Source organism: Austrofundulus limnaeus, unplaced genomic scaffold, assembly GCF_001266775.1.
Source record: "Austrofundulus limnaeus strain Quisiro unplaced genomic scaffold, Austrofundulus_limnaeus-1.0 Scaffold200, whole genome shotgun sequence".
Classification (NCBI taxonomy): Eukaryota; Metazoa; Chordata; class Actinopteri; order Cyprinodontiformes; family Rivulidae; genus Austrofundulus; species Austrofundulus limnaeus.
In genome coordinates, this window is record NW_013952602.1 from 110,930 (window position 1) to 125,164 (window position 14,235).

General features: G+C 42.8%; 1 protein-coding gene across 13 annotated transcripts in view; it reads right to left on the minus strand.

Moving 5' to 3' along the window:
- The window catches only part of fbrsl1 (fibrosin-like 1), a gene marked incomplete at its 5' end in the record, with an annotated part of 231,453 nt that overhangs the window by 98,844 nt on the left and 118,374 nt on the right, over window positions 1–14,235 (minus strand). For 9 of the 13 annotated variants that reach the window (XM_014018716.1, XM_014018714.1, XM_014018712.1 and 6 more), the window contains 1 exon segment: window positions 2,021–2,050. In XM_014018716.1, the coding sequence (XP_013874170.1) occupies window positions 2,021–2,050 (30 nt within the window). 13 annotated transcript variants of the gene reach the window in all.

Here is a 14,235-nt window from a genome sequence, read left to right on the forward strand (position 1 = left end):
CTTTATCCATACAAAATGACAATAAATAAATAAATAAATAAACAAACAAACAGTTGAAATTCATCACAAGACAAAATGATAAGTATAGTTTGTTCAGAAGGATGGCCAGAAGTGAACCTTTTGCTTTCTAATACAAACTTAGGTTTGTTAAGCTGCATCTAAAAGACTTCTTTGGACAAAGTAAAGTTGTGCGACCATAATGCACAGAGGGTGAAAACTACATACAGCTCACTGGATCAGAACAGACACGTCACACCAGCTGTGAAGCACAGCAGTGGGAGGGTGATGTTTCAGACTGGGTTTGTAGCCACAGGACCCAGACACCCTGCAAGACACTGAGCTGGCCATCAACTCCTCTGTGGTCTAAAACAACGGAGTCAAATGTGAGTCCATGTGTCCAACAACTGCAGCTTGGACCAAAGTGAGTCGTGATGCAACAGAACACTGATCCCAAACAGAAGAAAATCGACAACAAAGTGACTGAAAACAAGAACAATCAGGATGTGGCTGTGGTCCAGTCCGAGTCCTGACCTCAGCTTGATTCACGGCTGTGGAGGGCTGTGCAGAAACTGTCTGTAAACCTTAACGGATGCTGGAATAAGCTTATTAATCATAAGCTGGATTTAGATTTCACTTTTACATTATGGTGATTTTTGTTAATAAATGGTGAAATCAGTCGTGTCCATTTGTACTCTTCAGGTTAAACTTGATTAATTTTATAACCTAGAATGATTTTCGATGACCTGATAAGGGAATCTCTTGAACTGAAATATGATGAACTTTCTTTGCCTCGTAACTGATAAATATTAAAGATAAGGATAAAGAAATATGAAGAACCCACCTCTCTGGCAGCATTTTAAAGATTTATCAAATCATACGCTGTGTCTGAGTCTACCTACATGGAACCAAAATAACTGGTGCTAAACATTAAATATGTAACAGCTTTCTGAACTGACAGCCCGACACCTCCCCAACAACAGAAACACGGCAAAAGTGACAAAACACAGCTTGTTTTTCCTAATCTCGTTTCGTTTGTGTTGCATGTTGCATTTTGCATTCGATCAAACTTTTATGAAACTAAAATTCGTGACACTGAACGGATCAGATATAAGCTTGAAGTAAGTGAGCAGGAGAGAAACCTGGTAAATGGGAAAACAGTCTGTGAGTCTTCTCTCCTGTTTTACTTCCCTCTCTACCCCCTGCGTTGATGCCAGAGCTCCGTATGAAAACCGACAGGCCCGCTAAGTTTCTTCATCGTGTCAACTAGCGAGCGCCTTCCGTTGCTCCCCGCTTCAATGGAGAGATAAAAGCCTATTGACTTGCCAGGCTACAGCTAATGCAAATTGTGTCTGATATCAATGTATTATTTATAGGAGGAGTTGCAGACATTTGCACATAACTAGAAGCTATGCTTACAGAAGATTAGGCGTGCTATCTTATTTATTTACCAGAGGGGTAATTGCTAAACTGTGGAGAAATTAAAACGTGCGATTTTCCCCAACGGTGTTCCATTTTGTAAACAGGTTGCTTCATCAGCCCAGTCTGCGACACACATACACACAGAGGTGAAACTGATAACCCACAGGTGAAAAAATGGTTAAATTCATCACATTTCTGCTTTTTCTGTAGTTTTCTAAGAGTAACTCCAAAAGCTTTGAATTAAACGAAAATTAAAAAGGACTAACTTTAATTCTGTGTTTTTTTTTTTAAAAACTGGGTATAAAATAGAGACAAAATATTTTAGTTAAGGCCCAAAACGGCTCCAAAAGTTGCGGTTCTGTGTATCTTTACATAAAACATAAATGATCACAAGTAATTAGCTTCAGTTTGAGCCACATTTTGCTCTGTTGTTCCTCAGTAAGATGAGAATGATTAACGGTCGTACAGCTCCACGGTGCCTCTTCATCTAACGACAGCCCGTCACCATCTTCACTCTTTAGACGGGCGCGCAAATTTTGTTATTCGCAACGTCCCGTCGCTTCATGTGGTGCGTGAGTAAACACAGGAACAGCGGTCTTACCTTGTCGTCAACGTCACTTTCGCTGTCACACTGTAACAGAAAGCAGACAAACACAAGGAACGTAAGGAATTATTCATTTGGCCCCCCCACGAAGCACAATCAGTGCAGATGTTATTTTTGTGTTGCAACCTCTCATTCAGTGTCAGCTTTTGGTGCAAACAGCAGAGGATGAAGAGGAAAAAAGAGAGCGTGGTCGTCTAGGAGAGTTTTTTTTAAGTTTTCAAAAGGAGCGCAGACACAGAGAATGCCATTCTGCTGTTTTTGTTACGAATTCAATGCTTCAAATGTGCAAAAGGTGGAAAAAACCGAACTCAGCTCCACACAAAGTTCTGTTATAAAGAGACTGTTCAGTGGTTTTGCATTCAGCTGCAGCTTGTCATTTAGCCCTTTAAGTGTGCTTTAAAATTGGACGATAGCGTCTCAAGGACACAAAGAGCTCAGCTTCTTTGAATTCTCCAGCACCGTGCTTATTAAGTGTGGTATTTCAAATCTGTCTTGTGATGAGCCAGCCTTTAATTTGTATGTTAGGTTTCTACAGGAATGAATGAAGTGAATAACACGAAAAGCTGTTTTCTAATATATGGCGGGTTTAACATGGCCAAAGGTCAAATCCTTTCCCATTCAATCACAAAGTGAAGTGGTTTGTCTTCAACTTTTTACATTTTCAGGACATTCTGTCTTTAAGAGGGGTGTGGATTAGGTTCAAATATCTCAGGAAGACAAAAAAAAAACTGACTGAAAGAAAGAAAAGACCTTGCCACAGACAAACGTATTATAAAATAACTAAAGGGGACAAGATTTTCATTCAATATATGTGTTCATTGTCAGAAAATTTCTTTTTAGTAAATGCTAAAAACCTGTTTAAATTCACAAACATGTAGTAAATTGGGGTGACCTTAACTAAAAAAGTTGGAAAATTAAGGTAAAGTCAAAAAGTCCTGATGCATCTCAGTAATCCAGGTAAAAAATCAAAAAGAAAAAAATTGTGTAGGTCCTCTGGACGGGTTCTTCTTTAATGAAACGTTTCGTCTCTCTTCCAAGAGACTTCTTCAGTCTGAGAGTTTCAGGCAAAATTCAGGCTTTTAAGCCCTGCCTCATGTAAAGTCAAAAAACTCAAAGTACAACACTCCAGTTACGTTGCTTCTCTTTCCAACACTTATTTATTTGTAGCAAAACACATCTGGCTGGTAACTCTACCTCCCTGACAAAAAGACAGAGAAGTTGTATAAAAAAAGAGTGGTCCAGCTGCAGGATGATCCCACAAGATCTCACAGCAGGACGCAGGAGGAGATGAGCAATTCAAGCAAAAATCCACACACGGGTTGGACGCTGGTGAAAATCCACCATCAATCTGTCAATTAAGTCCCCGTGGAAACATATTTAAATGGATCCTTTTCGTTTTGTGTGACTCCCTGTCAGAGCAGGGGACAATAAAAAGGGACCTGGGTCAATGGAGTCATGGCAGACCTTTGTTGTGAGTGTGGCGGGTCCAAAATGTGTAATTAAGTAACAAGAGTATTCCGAGCAAGGGCTCCGATCCCTCGGGAGAGGATAAAGGAGCAAGAATTGGAGGGGGTCCAAACAAACATGATTTCTCGGACTATTTCAGCACAAGAGGTGCAGCAGAAGTCCAACTGACATAAAATTTTGGGGGGAAAAAACAGTTTGGAAGGTCCATTGTAGGATTTGCCACTCGTAACATGTGCTTTTGTTTATCAGGTATTTCTTAACCAGAAAATACCTCAACTGAAGGACGTTCAGTAAAACTGTGCATGAACATTTCTGGCGTTTTTAAAATGAAACTGTTCAAGCACAGATGTGCCAAAAGGAAAAGTATTTGGGAAATATTGAACTGAATAAAATTATTAATGGACATGTTTTCTGTAATGGTTATGTACCCTCGCTCTCCTGGATTTTTCCTGGTTCAACTTGTGATTTAACACTATCAGCTCAAACAGTCACCAGCAGATCCTGCTGCTTCTGAAGATTCTGATTACTTTTTTTTACGTTTTCACTGAGGGCCACACAAGAGTAATGGTGGCCCTCAAAGGGCCAATTGTTATTAACTTTGACATTTTGTTTTTAACTTTAATTAAGCACAAAACATCACATTACCTTGTGTAGTTGTTACAGCTGAGAACTGCTAAATGATAACAGCTCTATGTGGTATTTCATACGAAGAAACAGCATTTTAACACGTCCTCTTATAAACACTGAAAAAAACAACGTGCACAACTGACTAAATGTGAATACTATTGAAAGTAAAAGTAAAATAAATTTATTCATTCATTGTTGAGTTGTGGTAAGTTTGTGGTAATTTATGGTCAATGCTGGCTTTAAAGCAGCTTATTTTGAGACAWTGTATAAACTGGAACTGCAAAGCATTGGTCTGAATTCCTCCYTGTAGCTCCACAAGCAGGACGGGTATTATCATCTGCCATCTTTTTARTTAGTTTATTTAGTTGCATTAAATCATAAATTTAAAGTTTACCATTGATTTGAAAATAATTTTCCTCCTATAAGTAAAAAAAAGGCTAAATTTTTTTTTTCTTGCAGGCTGGACAGGAGGCACAAGTGGGCCGCATTTGGCTTGCGGTTCTTGAGTTTGACACCTGTGTTTTACATCACATGCTGTGTTTCAGAATTCAACAAACTAGCACTTGCGGAATTTTGCAGATGAATGCTGTTATTGTAAAGCTATTGATTTTAAATAAATTTGCTATTCTCCTGTTTCTGCATTTTAAAATCAAAGAATGTTGAACAGTGAACATAAAGKTAATAGAAGGTGGCCAGAACAACTAATTTTACACTAACAATAAAAAAAAACAATGCATTTCATTTGGTGCTTTTAAATATTTTACTTTGATCATGACATTTGCAGATTCATTGTTAAAACAATTTCCGATTGCAATTACTTTGACTCTCAAACCTCTGGTAGTTCATTAAAAAAAGTCACACTCAGATTATTGTCCCCCCCTTCTATCTTTATCCATACAAAATGACAATAAATAAAAATTTTTGAAAAAGCCAGCTGATGAAATCTTCAATATCACCATGTTTTTTTTTGGTAATCTAGGCATGCAGCTAAAGAAATAACTTCCATCACAGCGCATGTGGGCTCCACTTTATTACAAGAGATGAGTTTAAACCCTGGGTGATGGAGATGAACAACTGGCTCGGTCTATTCCCTGGGTACGTGCTTTGCCTTGTTGTTGCTGCAGTCACCACGGCACAAGAGATGAGGCCTCATAAGGCTGGAGTTGGCGAGGAGGAAAAATAATATCAAAAGAGCACAGCGTGGTGCTTATCCTTTTACAAGAAGCAGGCACTGCACCAGAGCGGAAAGAGGAACACTATCTAAGACAGTGGCAGAGGCGCAGCACAGCACAGCGGGGGAAAGAGAGGCAGGTGGAAACGGGGGGAGCAAAACAGTAAGAGCAGGCGAGGGGAAGCTATTAAGATGACGGGATGTGCGGATGGAAGTAATGTTAGACCAATTTTAACAGTACTGTATGTGATTGTCCTACTGGGTTGTTATTTTTAGTCCAGTCACAGCGAAAAAATAAGATAAAAGTACAAAATGACTCTGTACTTGTGAATGCAAAGATGTGGGGATCTTGTTATTTCACATTTAATGTCCACTTAACTATCTGTGCTAGGAAAACAATTCTTAGGAAAGATGAGCCAAAACATGAAAATACAACATGAAAAACTAAAAAAAAAAAAAAGGTCCTCCCTGAACAGAACGCCTGCTGGTCAGAAGGGATGTTGTTAAAATCTCAAAGCTGCGCCGCTCACTAAGCTGTCTGACAGGAGCCAAGCCTCTAGTGGTTTGTGTCTCACAGACGTAGACAAACCAGCCCTGACTCCTCCTAACCACCCCCAACATAAAAAAGAAAAATAATTTAGAAAAAAAAGAAGGAAAAAAAGCCAAATCTTCAGAGGAAAGAAGCTAGCATCAACATCTGCACCTGAAAACAGCCGTCTGCGAAGGCCAACAGAGGCTCCTCCACTCCTTCTCCCAACGTCCTACCTCCTCCTGCTCAGGGAGCACATCAGACGGATGTGTTTGACATTTACACAGCTTTCAACACTTCAGAGACAGGATATTTATTCCGCCGGCGGCCCTGGCTTGAGCCGGGCCACGACCTGGGCCGCCCCCCATGACGACCCTGTAGCTCAGCCCTGAAATGAGGCAGGGCTGAGAGAAGAGGCGAGCCAGAAAAAAACAAAACAAAACACGCACACAAAATAACGGAGAGAGCAAGAGATGGATGTCTAGATTGCACTGGACAATTTCTCTGGCAGATTCCAGTAGACATGCACGGGGAAGACAATAAATGTTGCACGTCCTGAAGCACAATAAAACGACTGGCCAAATTAATCACACAGTTCCACTTGTCACGCTCGGTGGACATGCCGCCATGAATTCTGCCTCACAGACAGAGAGAGGGACAGAGGAGGAACTTGTCTGGCTACGTAAATACTGGCAGGGTGTCAACAACTGTCTTCCTGAATACTGATTTCAACCCTTGACTTGCTGCAGGAAATGCAGAAAAWAAAGCAAAGCAAGATCTGCCAGAGCTGCTGGCATTTACGTGTCACTGTCAGTTTTATTAATAAAAGAAAGCAATAAACAAAATGAATGCAAACAGAAAAGAAAAACATATGCGTCCAAGTGTTTGTGCTGTGGAAACCACAATTTGTGATGAAATCTTGACTGACTCTGATTTCAAAGTGTGTTGGCACTAAATGACTAATTTCTAAGGACACCAGATATTTCTGTAGGCAGAGGAATGAAAAGAAAAAGTTGCTAATTGGTTTATGCCCAAAACACTGGTGAAACTGAAATAACAACTAGAGTTAATTTGTTGTCAGCCATTACTTATTAAATCCCTTATTCCAGCAAATAAAATGGCAGGTTAACGATCCAAACGTTCATTTATGAAGGACATAGCTTCAAAGCCATTTTCTGGGTTCATCCTGAGATACCCCAGACTGTAAAAGAAGAGTTTTGGCAAACCCAGACCACCTGAAGTGAGAACACACAGAGGGGGTAATGGTCCATTTAGATAGTTGAGGACCAAAGCGTTGGCAGATACTGGTAGAACAACAACAATTTTCACCTGCAATTTCCCTCCCGCAGATGCTGGGATGAGGTGTGGGGACGTGGCCATTCTGATGGGGCGTGGATGCRGAACCTCAAATCCACCAAGGGACATCCTTCCAGACGTAAAACACCGGCAGGGGTCTCTGAAAGTCTCAATGGCTTTGTGGCAAAATGTGAACTCTAGCTTCAGTTCACATTTCAATTATTTGGCTTGAAATTTTCCCTTTTTTTAATTTCACTTAAAAAAATCCAAAAATATCAAAAGCTGTTTAAAAAAAGGACGTTTTTTTTTAAGTGGACACATGCTTTTAAATCCTTCTTTTACACATTTAAATCATTCAGTTGGGGTCTACTGTATATAAAGTGGAACTGCAATGCTTTGGTCTGAATTCCTCCTTATTGTAACTCCACAAGCCCCTCTTTCACCCCTTTTCTGTGGTATGTCTCAGATTAACTCGTTTTAAACCTGTCTCTTTAAAGGGATCCATGATTAGTTGTAACATTAGACTTTATTTGATAAACTGATAAACATGTATTTTGACTATAAAATAAATACTGTAAAATAATAAAAGTTTAAAAATATATTACACAGACAGTGCCATTTTATTTACACACAAAGCATTCTGGGTAAATGATGACGTGGAAAGGTCATCGATGTGAGGCTGCTAGCGAGCTATATCCACCCTGAAGGTTAATCTTGGACAATATCTGATGATCGACTCTTTTAAATGAAACCAGAGAGCGTTGACAGAGAGGAGAAGGTAGAAATGACTCAGTCTGTAACTGAAAAYATGGATGGAGGACAACAGAGCTGCTTCATGGAAGAAGAACCTCAGCTTAGCCTGTTAGCTTTAGCGTTAGCCCAGATGCTATCACCATATATATGTATTAGCTCAGAGCTACACATTCTCCTCTCATCACTGAGGTCCTCCATCCACATGACAGAGAGGAACACAAAAAAGACTCAGCCTGCAACTGAAAATATGGATGGAGGACTTCAGTTTAGCTTGTTAGTTTGTTGGGCTAGCGCCGAGCTAATACATATAAGGCAATATAGAGTTGGCGCTAGTGCAAAGGCTAACAGGCTAAGCTTAGGTTCTTCTTCCATGAAGCAGCTCTGTTGTCCTCCATCTATATTTTCAGTTACAGGCTGAGTCATTCCTACCTTCTCCTCTCGTCAACGCTCTCTGGTTTCATTTAAAAGAGTCGATCATCAGATATTGTCCAAGATTAACCTTCAGGGTGGATATAGTTCGCTTACACCAATGACCTATCCACATCATCATTTACCCAGAATGCTTTGTGTGTAAATAAAATGGCTCCGTCCGTGTTAGAATACATTTTTAAAAATGTACAAAACTAAACAGCCTACAGTATTTTTACAGTCTTTATTTTACAGTTAAAATAAATGTTTATCAAATAAAGTCTAATGTTACAACTAATAATGGATCCCTTTAAATCCAAATGAGGCACTTCACACCCCGCCCCCGTAGTTTGATAGAGGGGTTTATSACTATATAGCGGTGCAGAAACTTTTTTATTTCCAAACTAAAATAAAGGGATTGCTCTTGACCCCACTGGCTGTGTGTGAAAGCATCACCAAGCAGAATGAGYTGATCAGAGGATTAAATATATACAGCCAGTTGACCCTTGACCTCCCCAGCAGGCAGAATGGGAAGTCAGCTGATTACTTAGGGTCAACCTGGGAGCTCTGGATTAGGAAAGTATTGATCCCAGTGAAGATGTACTGTCCACAGGGAATGAGTTTGAGAGAAAAAGCTCTGYCGGGCAGGAATGATATCGACCAGCAGGCCTAGACAGGCTCTAACGCAAACCCATATTTGAGCTTGGGACCTTGGAGTTGGCTGTGCAAACAGACGGCTTTTCACAGAGGCCTACAGAGAGAAGACAGAAAGAATGAGAGTGAAGGAGGATTGGAGAAGACAAGCTCAGGGAGCACTTTGCATTAGACAGACACACAACAGCCTCTGGTTTAAAGCTGACACACTTAAGGGAAGAGTCAGCAGGGGTCATGTAAATCAAGACAGGGCGAGGAAAGATATAGTCCTGACCCGGGGCCAAACTAAGCAGACTTTTAACATTACCCAGAGTCCATGTAAACAGCACCGAGACCTGGCAGTGCTCTACTTCACTTCCATGCAAAGTATGTGGTGAAGTCAAAAAGGAAGGGGAAGGGSGGGGGGGTGGTCACAGCGGTGTGGTACATGCACAGATTGATGGTGATAGCAGTGTGGATAAACTTGAAAAGTAGTCCCTCTTCTTCACTAAATTAAATGACCGACTTGTCCTCTCCAAATCCTTCAACCTTTGCTTTCAGCAGAACACTCTGGGGAGCGACAGAACTGACTTGGCTGTTAGTGTGATCCTTGGAGTAGTTTGGCAAGAGGAAAACAGACAGTAATGGCAGATGAATGAGGAGACGGGGAGCATTTATTCAGCTAAGAGAAAAAGAAGAACTGTCAGAAACCTGAAGGGACAGGGAATGCACAACTGTGCCGTGAAYATCGTCAGGAAAGAACAATGAGCACAAAGATGGGAGGAAGGAGAACAAGAAGCCACATATTTTTTGTACCCTTCTTCTTTGTCCTGTCTCTGAGGCTGGTTCGCTATCTCACCACCAAAAGTGAGCGGTGCGCCCACGTGTGCACGCAGTCCCGAGCACCTCCCTGTGTTTTGACATGGCCCTGAGCCCATAGCTGCTGAGCTGCAGCAGCAGACACTGGGCGTTGGAAATTTAAGCCTGGGCCTAGGAGAAATTAGGTGAGGAGGCAAGGAAATGGGATGTTGACTTGAACTGGCCCCGGGGGCAGCCGAGAGTCTCCCTGTGCAGCTCCACTGGCTGCCTGACAGTTTGATGGAGCGAGTGGAGGCTTCCCTACGGCCCAAGCCGCCGYCTCTAACACTGATGTAGCTCAGCGAGGAACAGATTGAGCCTCCAGGCGTTGCTCTGTTGTACTACTCTCCTTCTCTCTCCATCTTTCTCACTTCACGCTGCTACCGCTAACTCCCCCCCCCCCCACTAATCCAGTCAAGCCAACACACGGAGACATGTAGACACAGTGCGTTTGCATACATGTGCTATATGTGTTCTCACTAAATCACACAGTGCATGTGCTCACGAAGACAATCAGACGCACGAAGATAACAGCAATACCCAGAGAGAGTCGGAGTCCCCTCCTTCTTTTTGCCTTCCTCGACAGTGTTGTGATGAGCACTGCAGATGCTGTCGACTGAGCTCTGGCCAGGCRCAGGAGGAAGGAGGAGTAGAGGGAGGTTTGATGGGGGAAGAGGCAGAAGGAGTAGAGTCAGGGGGCTGGCAGGCCACAGTCGTAATGAAAAGAATCTGGCGGCAGCCCACTGTGTGCTGGTCATGAGAAACATGTGCTGCCGGGGGGCTCTATTGCTAATTTCAGGGGGCAGCCAAGCGTTTCACGCTAGACTTGTCATTGGGCCAGAGGGGGCATGCATACGGGGTGACAGCAATTGCGAGAGAGGACTGGTAGAGAGTTTGGGGAGGTGGGGGCAAAGAGAGCGGGTGAAAGCTTATGCTCCTGTGCCCCTCCCCTGCTCCTCCTGTTCCTCCTCTGCAACGATCAAACGTTATTGTAGGCAGGGTACAGAATTACAAATGAGTGTCCTGTGGCAACGGCTGGAACTGGAATCAACTGCTCTCTTAAGTCTGCTCTCTCCTCAGGTGGCCATCAGYAGCACGGCTGATCTTCCCCTCCCTGTTTAATCCTAACATTAATATCAGTACTCGCTCACTGTTAATTAACATTTTGTAATATATTACAAAAACAAGGGATGTTTGCAACCACACATTCTGAGACACAGAAGTTTGACAGGCTTTTGCCTATACCAAGAAGGAGATGCTAACAGATGGAAGCCTCTAACGTAAAAAAAAAAAAGTCAAAGCTGGCTCCAGTCTGGCAGTCAGGAGGATCAAGTGAGAAATGAGCAGGGATGAAAGGAGGAGTGTGAGAGATGGTCTCTAATGAAAGCTATGTGGGTGATGGTAGATGGGTAGATGTGAAAGAGGGTGGAAGGTTTTGATCTCTCTCACATGAGCGTGAACAGGAGGGTCGGGGAAATAGAACAAGAGCCGGAGCTATGTGGAGAGGAGGGGAGAGGAGGAAAAGGGGAGGCAGCCACATTGCACACTTCAGGCTGTGAATAATTTAAAGGAGCACTGGGGAGACGAGACGTAGATGAACACAAAACACTGGCAGCGTTTGACCCAGAGCTGCAGCTACATCAGTGCACATCACAGAGCGGAGAGCTCGTTTCCCCCCTCTCCCTCTCTCCCTCCCTCTGTCTCTTTTCCCTCTTTTGCTCTTCATCTGCCTCCCTCTGTGTCAGAGAGGAAACAGCTGTACACTAYTCTTGTTCTGCCTCACATTCTATGAAACTCAACAGAATGGCTGACAGCTCTGTTTCAAGGATGTCTTTCCCTCTCCACCCTGGGCATGTAAGCACTAATGTAAGGACTAATGATACCATCACATCAGATCTGCCAACATTTCTGTTCATGCTATACCGTCCCACGAAACATAGTGCCCTTTGCACATTATGAGCTCTTACAAACTGCACAAAATTAATCCATTTAATCTTGCTTTAATGGAATCTACAACCTTGGCCACCTGGACACTTGTTATGTCAGAGGAATCGATTGTAAGGCTGTAAGACAGGGCTGGGAGCAGGACGGCCTGTAAACTGGAGACAGCAGCAGTAAATAACTGCTGCCCTATGATTAGACCCAGAAAGGTTAAACAGAGCTCGTTCACGCCACCTTTATCAAGCTGCCATGAATCACCTTACCTGGTGTGTGTGTGTGTGTGTGTGTGTGTGTGTGTGTGTGTGTGTGTGTGTGTGTGTGTGATGAAGGGTCTTCTGGACATCTGTGCAGGGAGTGGCAGTTGGGCGGACAGAGGGCGGTCTGATCAACCCAGAGGGGAGGGGTAGTTTATTACTGTAATTAAGGAACTGTGGGAATAAAGTAGCTGAGTTTGAATGAAGTGATTGATATGCTCATAAAAAATAAATAAATCTTGATATCACAAAGCAAGAGGTAGAAAAAGAGGCAAACAAAAGAAGAATTAAGTTGCTTCTCTCCCYTGATCCCCCCCACTCCTGTTCTCCACCACTCTCTGGCTGTCTCCTGCTCAGTCTGTGTGGCTGATATTAATGGGACATCCCTTGTTTGTAAATGTGCCAAGTTGTGAGCACCACTGCAGGCTGTCTATTATAGCAGGCCTCTGGGGCAGCTATTCCATATGGTGTCACATATGGCACTCAGCAGCATCAATTAATGTTGTTATAATACTGATTTTTATGAACTGGGGCTTAACTACTTTTCCTTTTTTTCTTTTTTTCTTTACCCACCCAGCCCCATCTCCTTAGTCCCCCCCACCATCACTGATTATGTGAGTTTTCAAACCGCCCCTACCCCTCTCATAAAACCTGCAACAATCTGGCTCCTTTACAGTGGAGGAAAAGTTTTTCATTATTTCTGAAAGCTTGAATCAGCTTTGCAGAATGTGCCTTCAAGACCTCAAGTATAACTTTATTCTTATGCTTTATGCTACAAAAGTGAAACACTGTTGCATTGTTAGAATTGTATATCTATATATCTTGTAGAACTTTTAAGAAACTGAGAGTTTGATCAGCAAAGTATTAAAAACAATCAGAGAAACAAAGGCTAATTGTACATCTGAGAGCTTTGTAAATGTGTTTATCATTTTTGCACATTTTAAACCAAACATTGCAATTGCCTGTAGTAAATGGTTCTGGTCATATTAGGCTGGCATTAGGGACAGTCAGTGTGTTAAATTAGGCTTGTTTTTATGCACAAAGCACCAGGCAGATGGATGTTAGAACAGAATCTGAGGGGCCCTTTTGTTTCCTGGTGCCTTTGGTGGTGGATCTGACAGGAAGGGAACAAGAGCGTAGCAAAAAGCCCCGCTTAAAAAGCTCCCAGACACACCATCCTTGTCAGCGGTGCCACAATTAGAGACTAGATCACTGGCTCTTCCCAGCGAGAAACATCTCCCCACCACTCCTCAATGGAACGCTTTCGTTTGACGAGCACACTCAAAGAGGGGCTTTAAAATGTTTCGGATGGCTAATCACTCTCAGGATGAAAGACCCTGGCGTGTTCGTTTGTGTCAGGGTGGGGAGCTTCCCTTGCCGTTTCTCTGTCTCTGATTCTGATTGTTTTTTGTTCGCTTCTTTTACAGCAAGGCAGACGAGGCAGGCGAGCTGGCAGGCAGCGCCGTTTGAAGGTGCAGTCAGATCCGAGCGCGGGCCTGATGCTTTGTAGTGATATTTCCAGCAGCACAATCTCATTACTTTTTGACGTGGGAGATGYGTGCAGGGGCGGATTGTCATTTCATGCTGTCAAAAGTTCTATGAGGGATTGGAGACAGCAGCGGAGCATCAATGACCTGCATGGCTCTGGCTCATCAAGGATGAATATATTAAACCAAATATCATAGATAAAATCCAKTGATCCAAATCCCTAGAGATGCTTGTAGACCTAATGTCCAGTCTTCAAGATACAGAGGAAATCTCATCATTTGTAGTTCTGTAATCAAACGTATTTCAAAAACTACTTAAGATGTAAAGTGGCAATATCATGTAAAATCAACTTATTTGAGTTTTATTCATGTTATAATGTTATACTCTCATAAAAACATGCCCAAAGCCTTGTTTGGACTCATTCATGCATGTTTGAGAAATCCTGCAGTGTTTTTAGGCAGCCATGCTGAGGAGCAAAACGAGGGACCTGAGAAATGTTTTTTTGGAACAGAAACCCCTGGGACGTGTCTTCAAGCCGAGCTTCCTCATCACAGAGCACACCTCCCCACCCTGCTCCCCACACACCCTGCCCATGACTCCTGCAGGCTCTCGGGGAGAATGGGTTATCTGCGGAATCAAAGTGGGCGTGTCACAAGAGTGGGCGTGTCACAAGAGTGGGCGTGTCAAAAGCATAAACACTGTGGACTACGAGGCCTCAGATCCTGGTTGATCTCTTTACAGCCTGACCCTGACCCCAACACTAAGGTTAACCAGGAGAAATGTGACC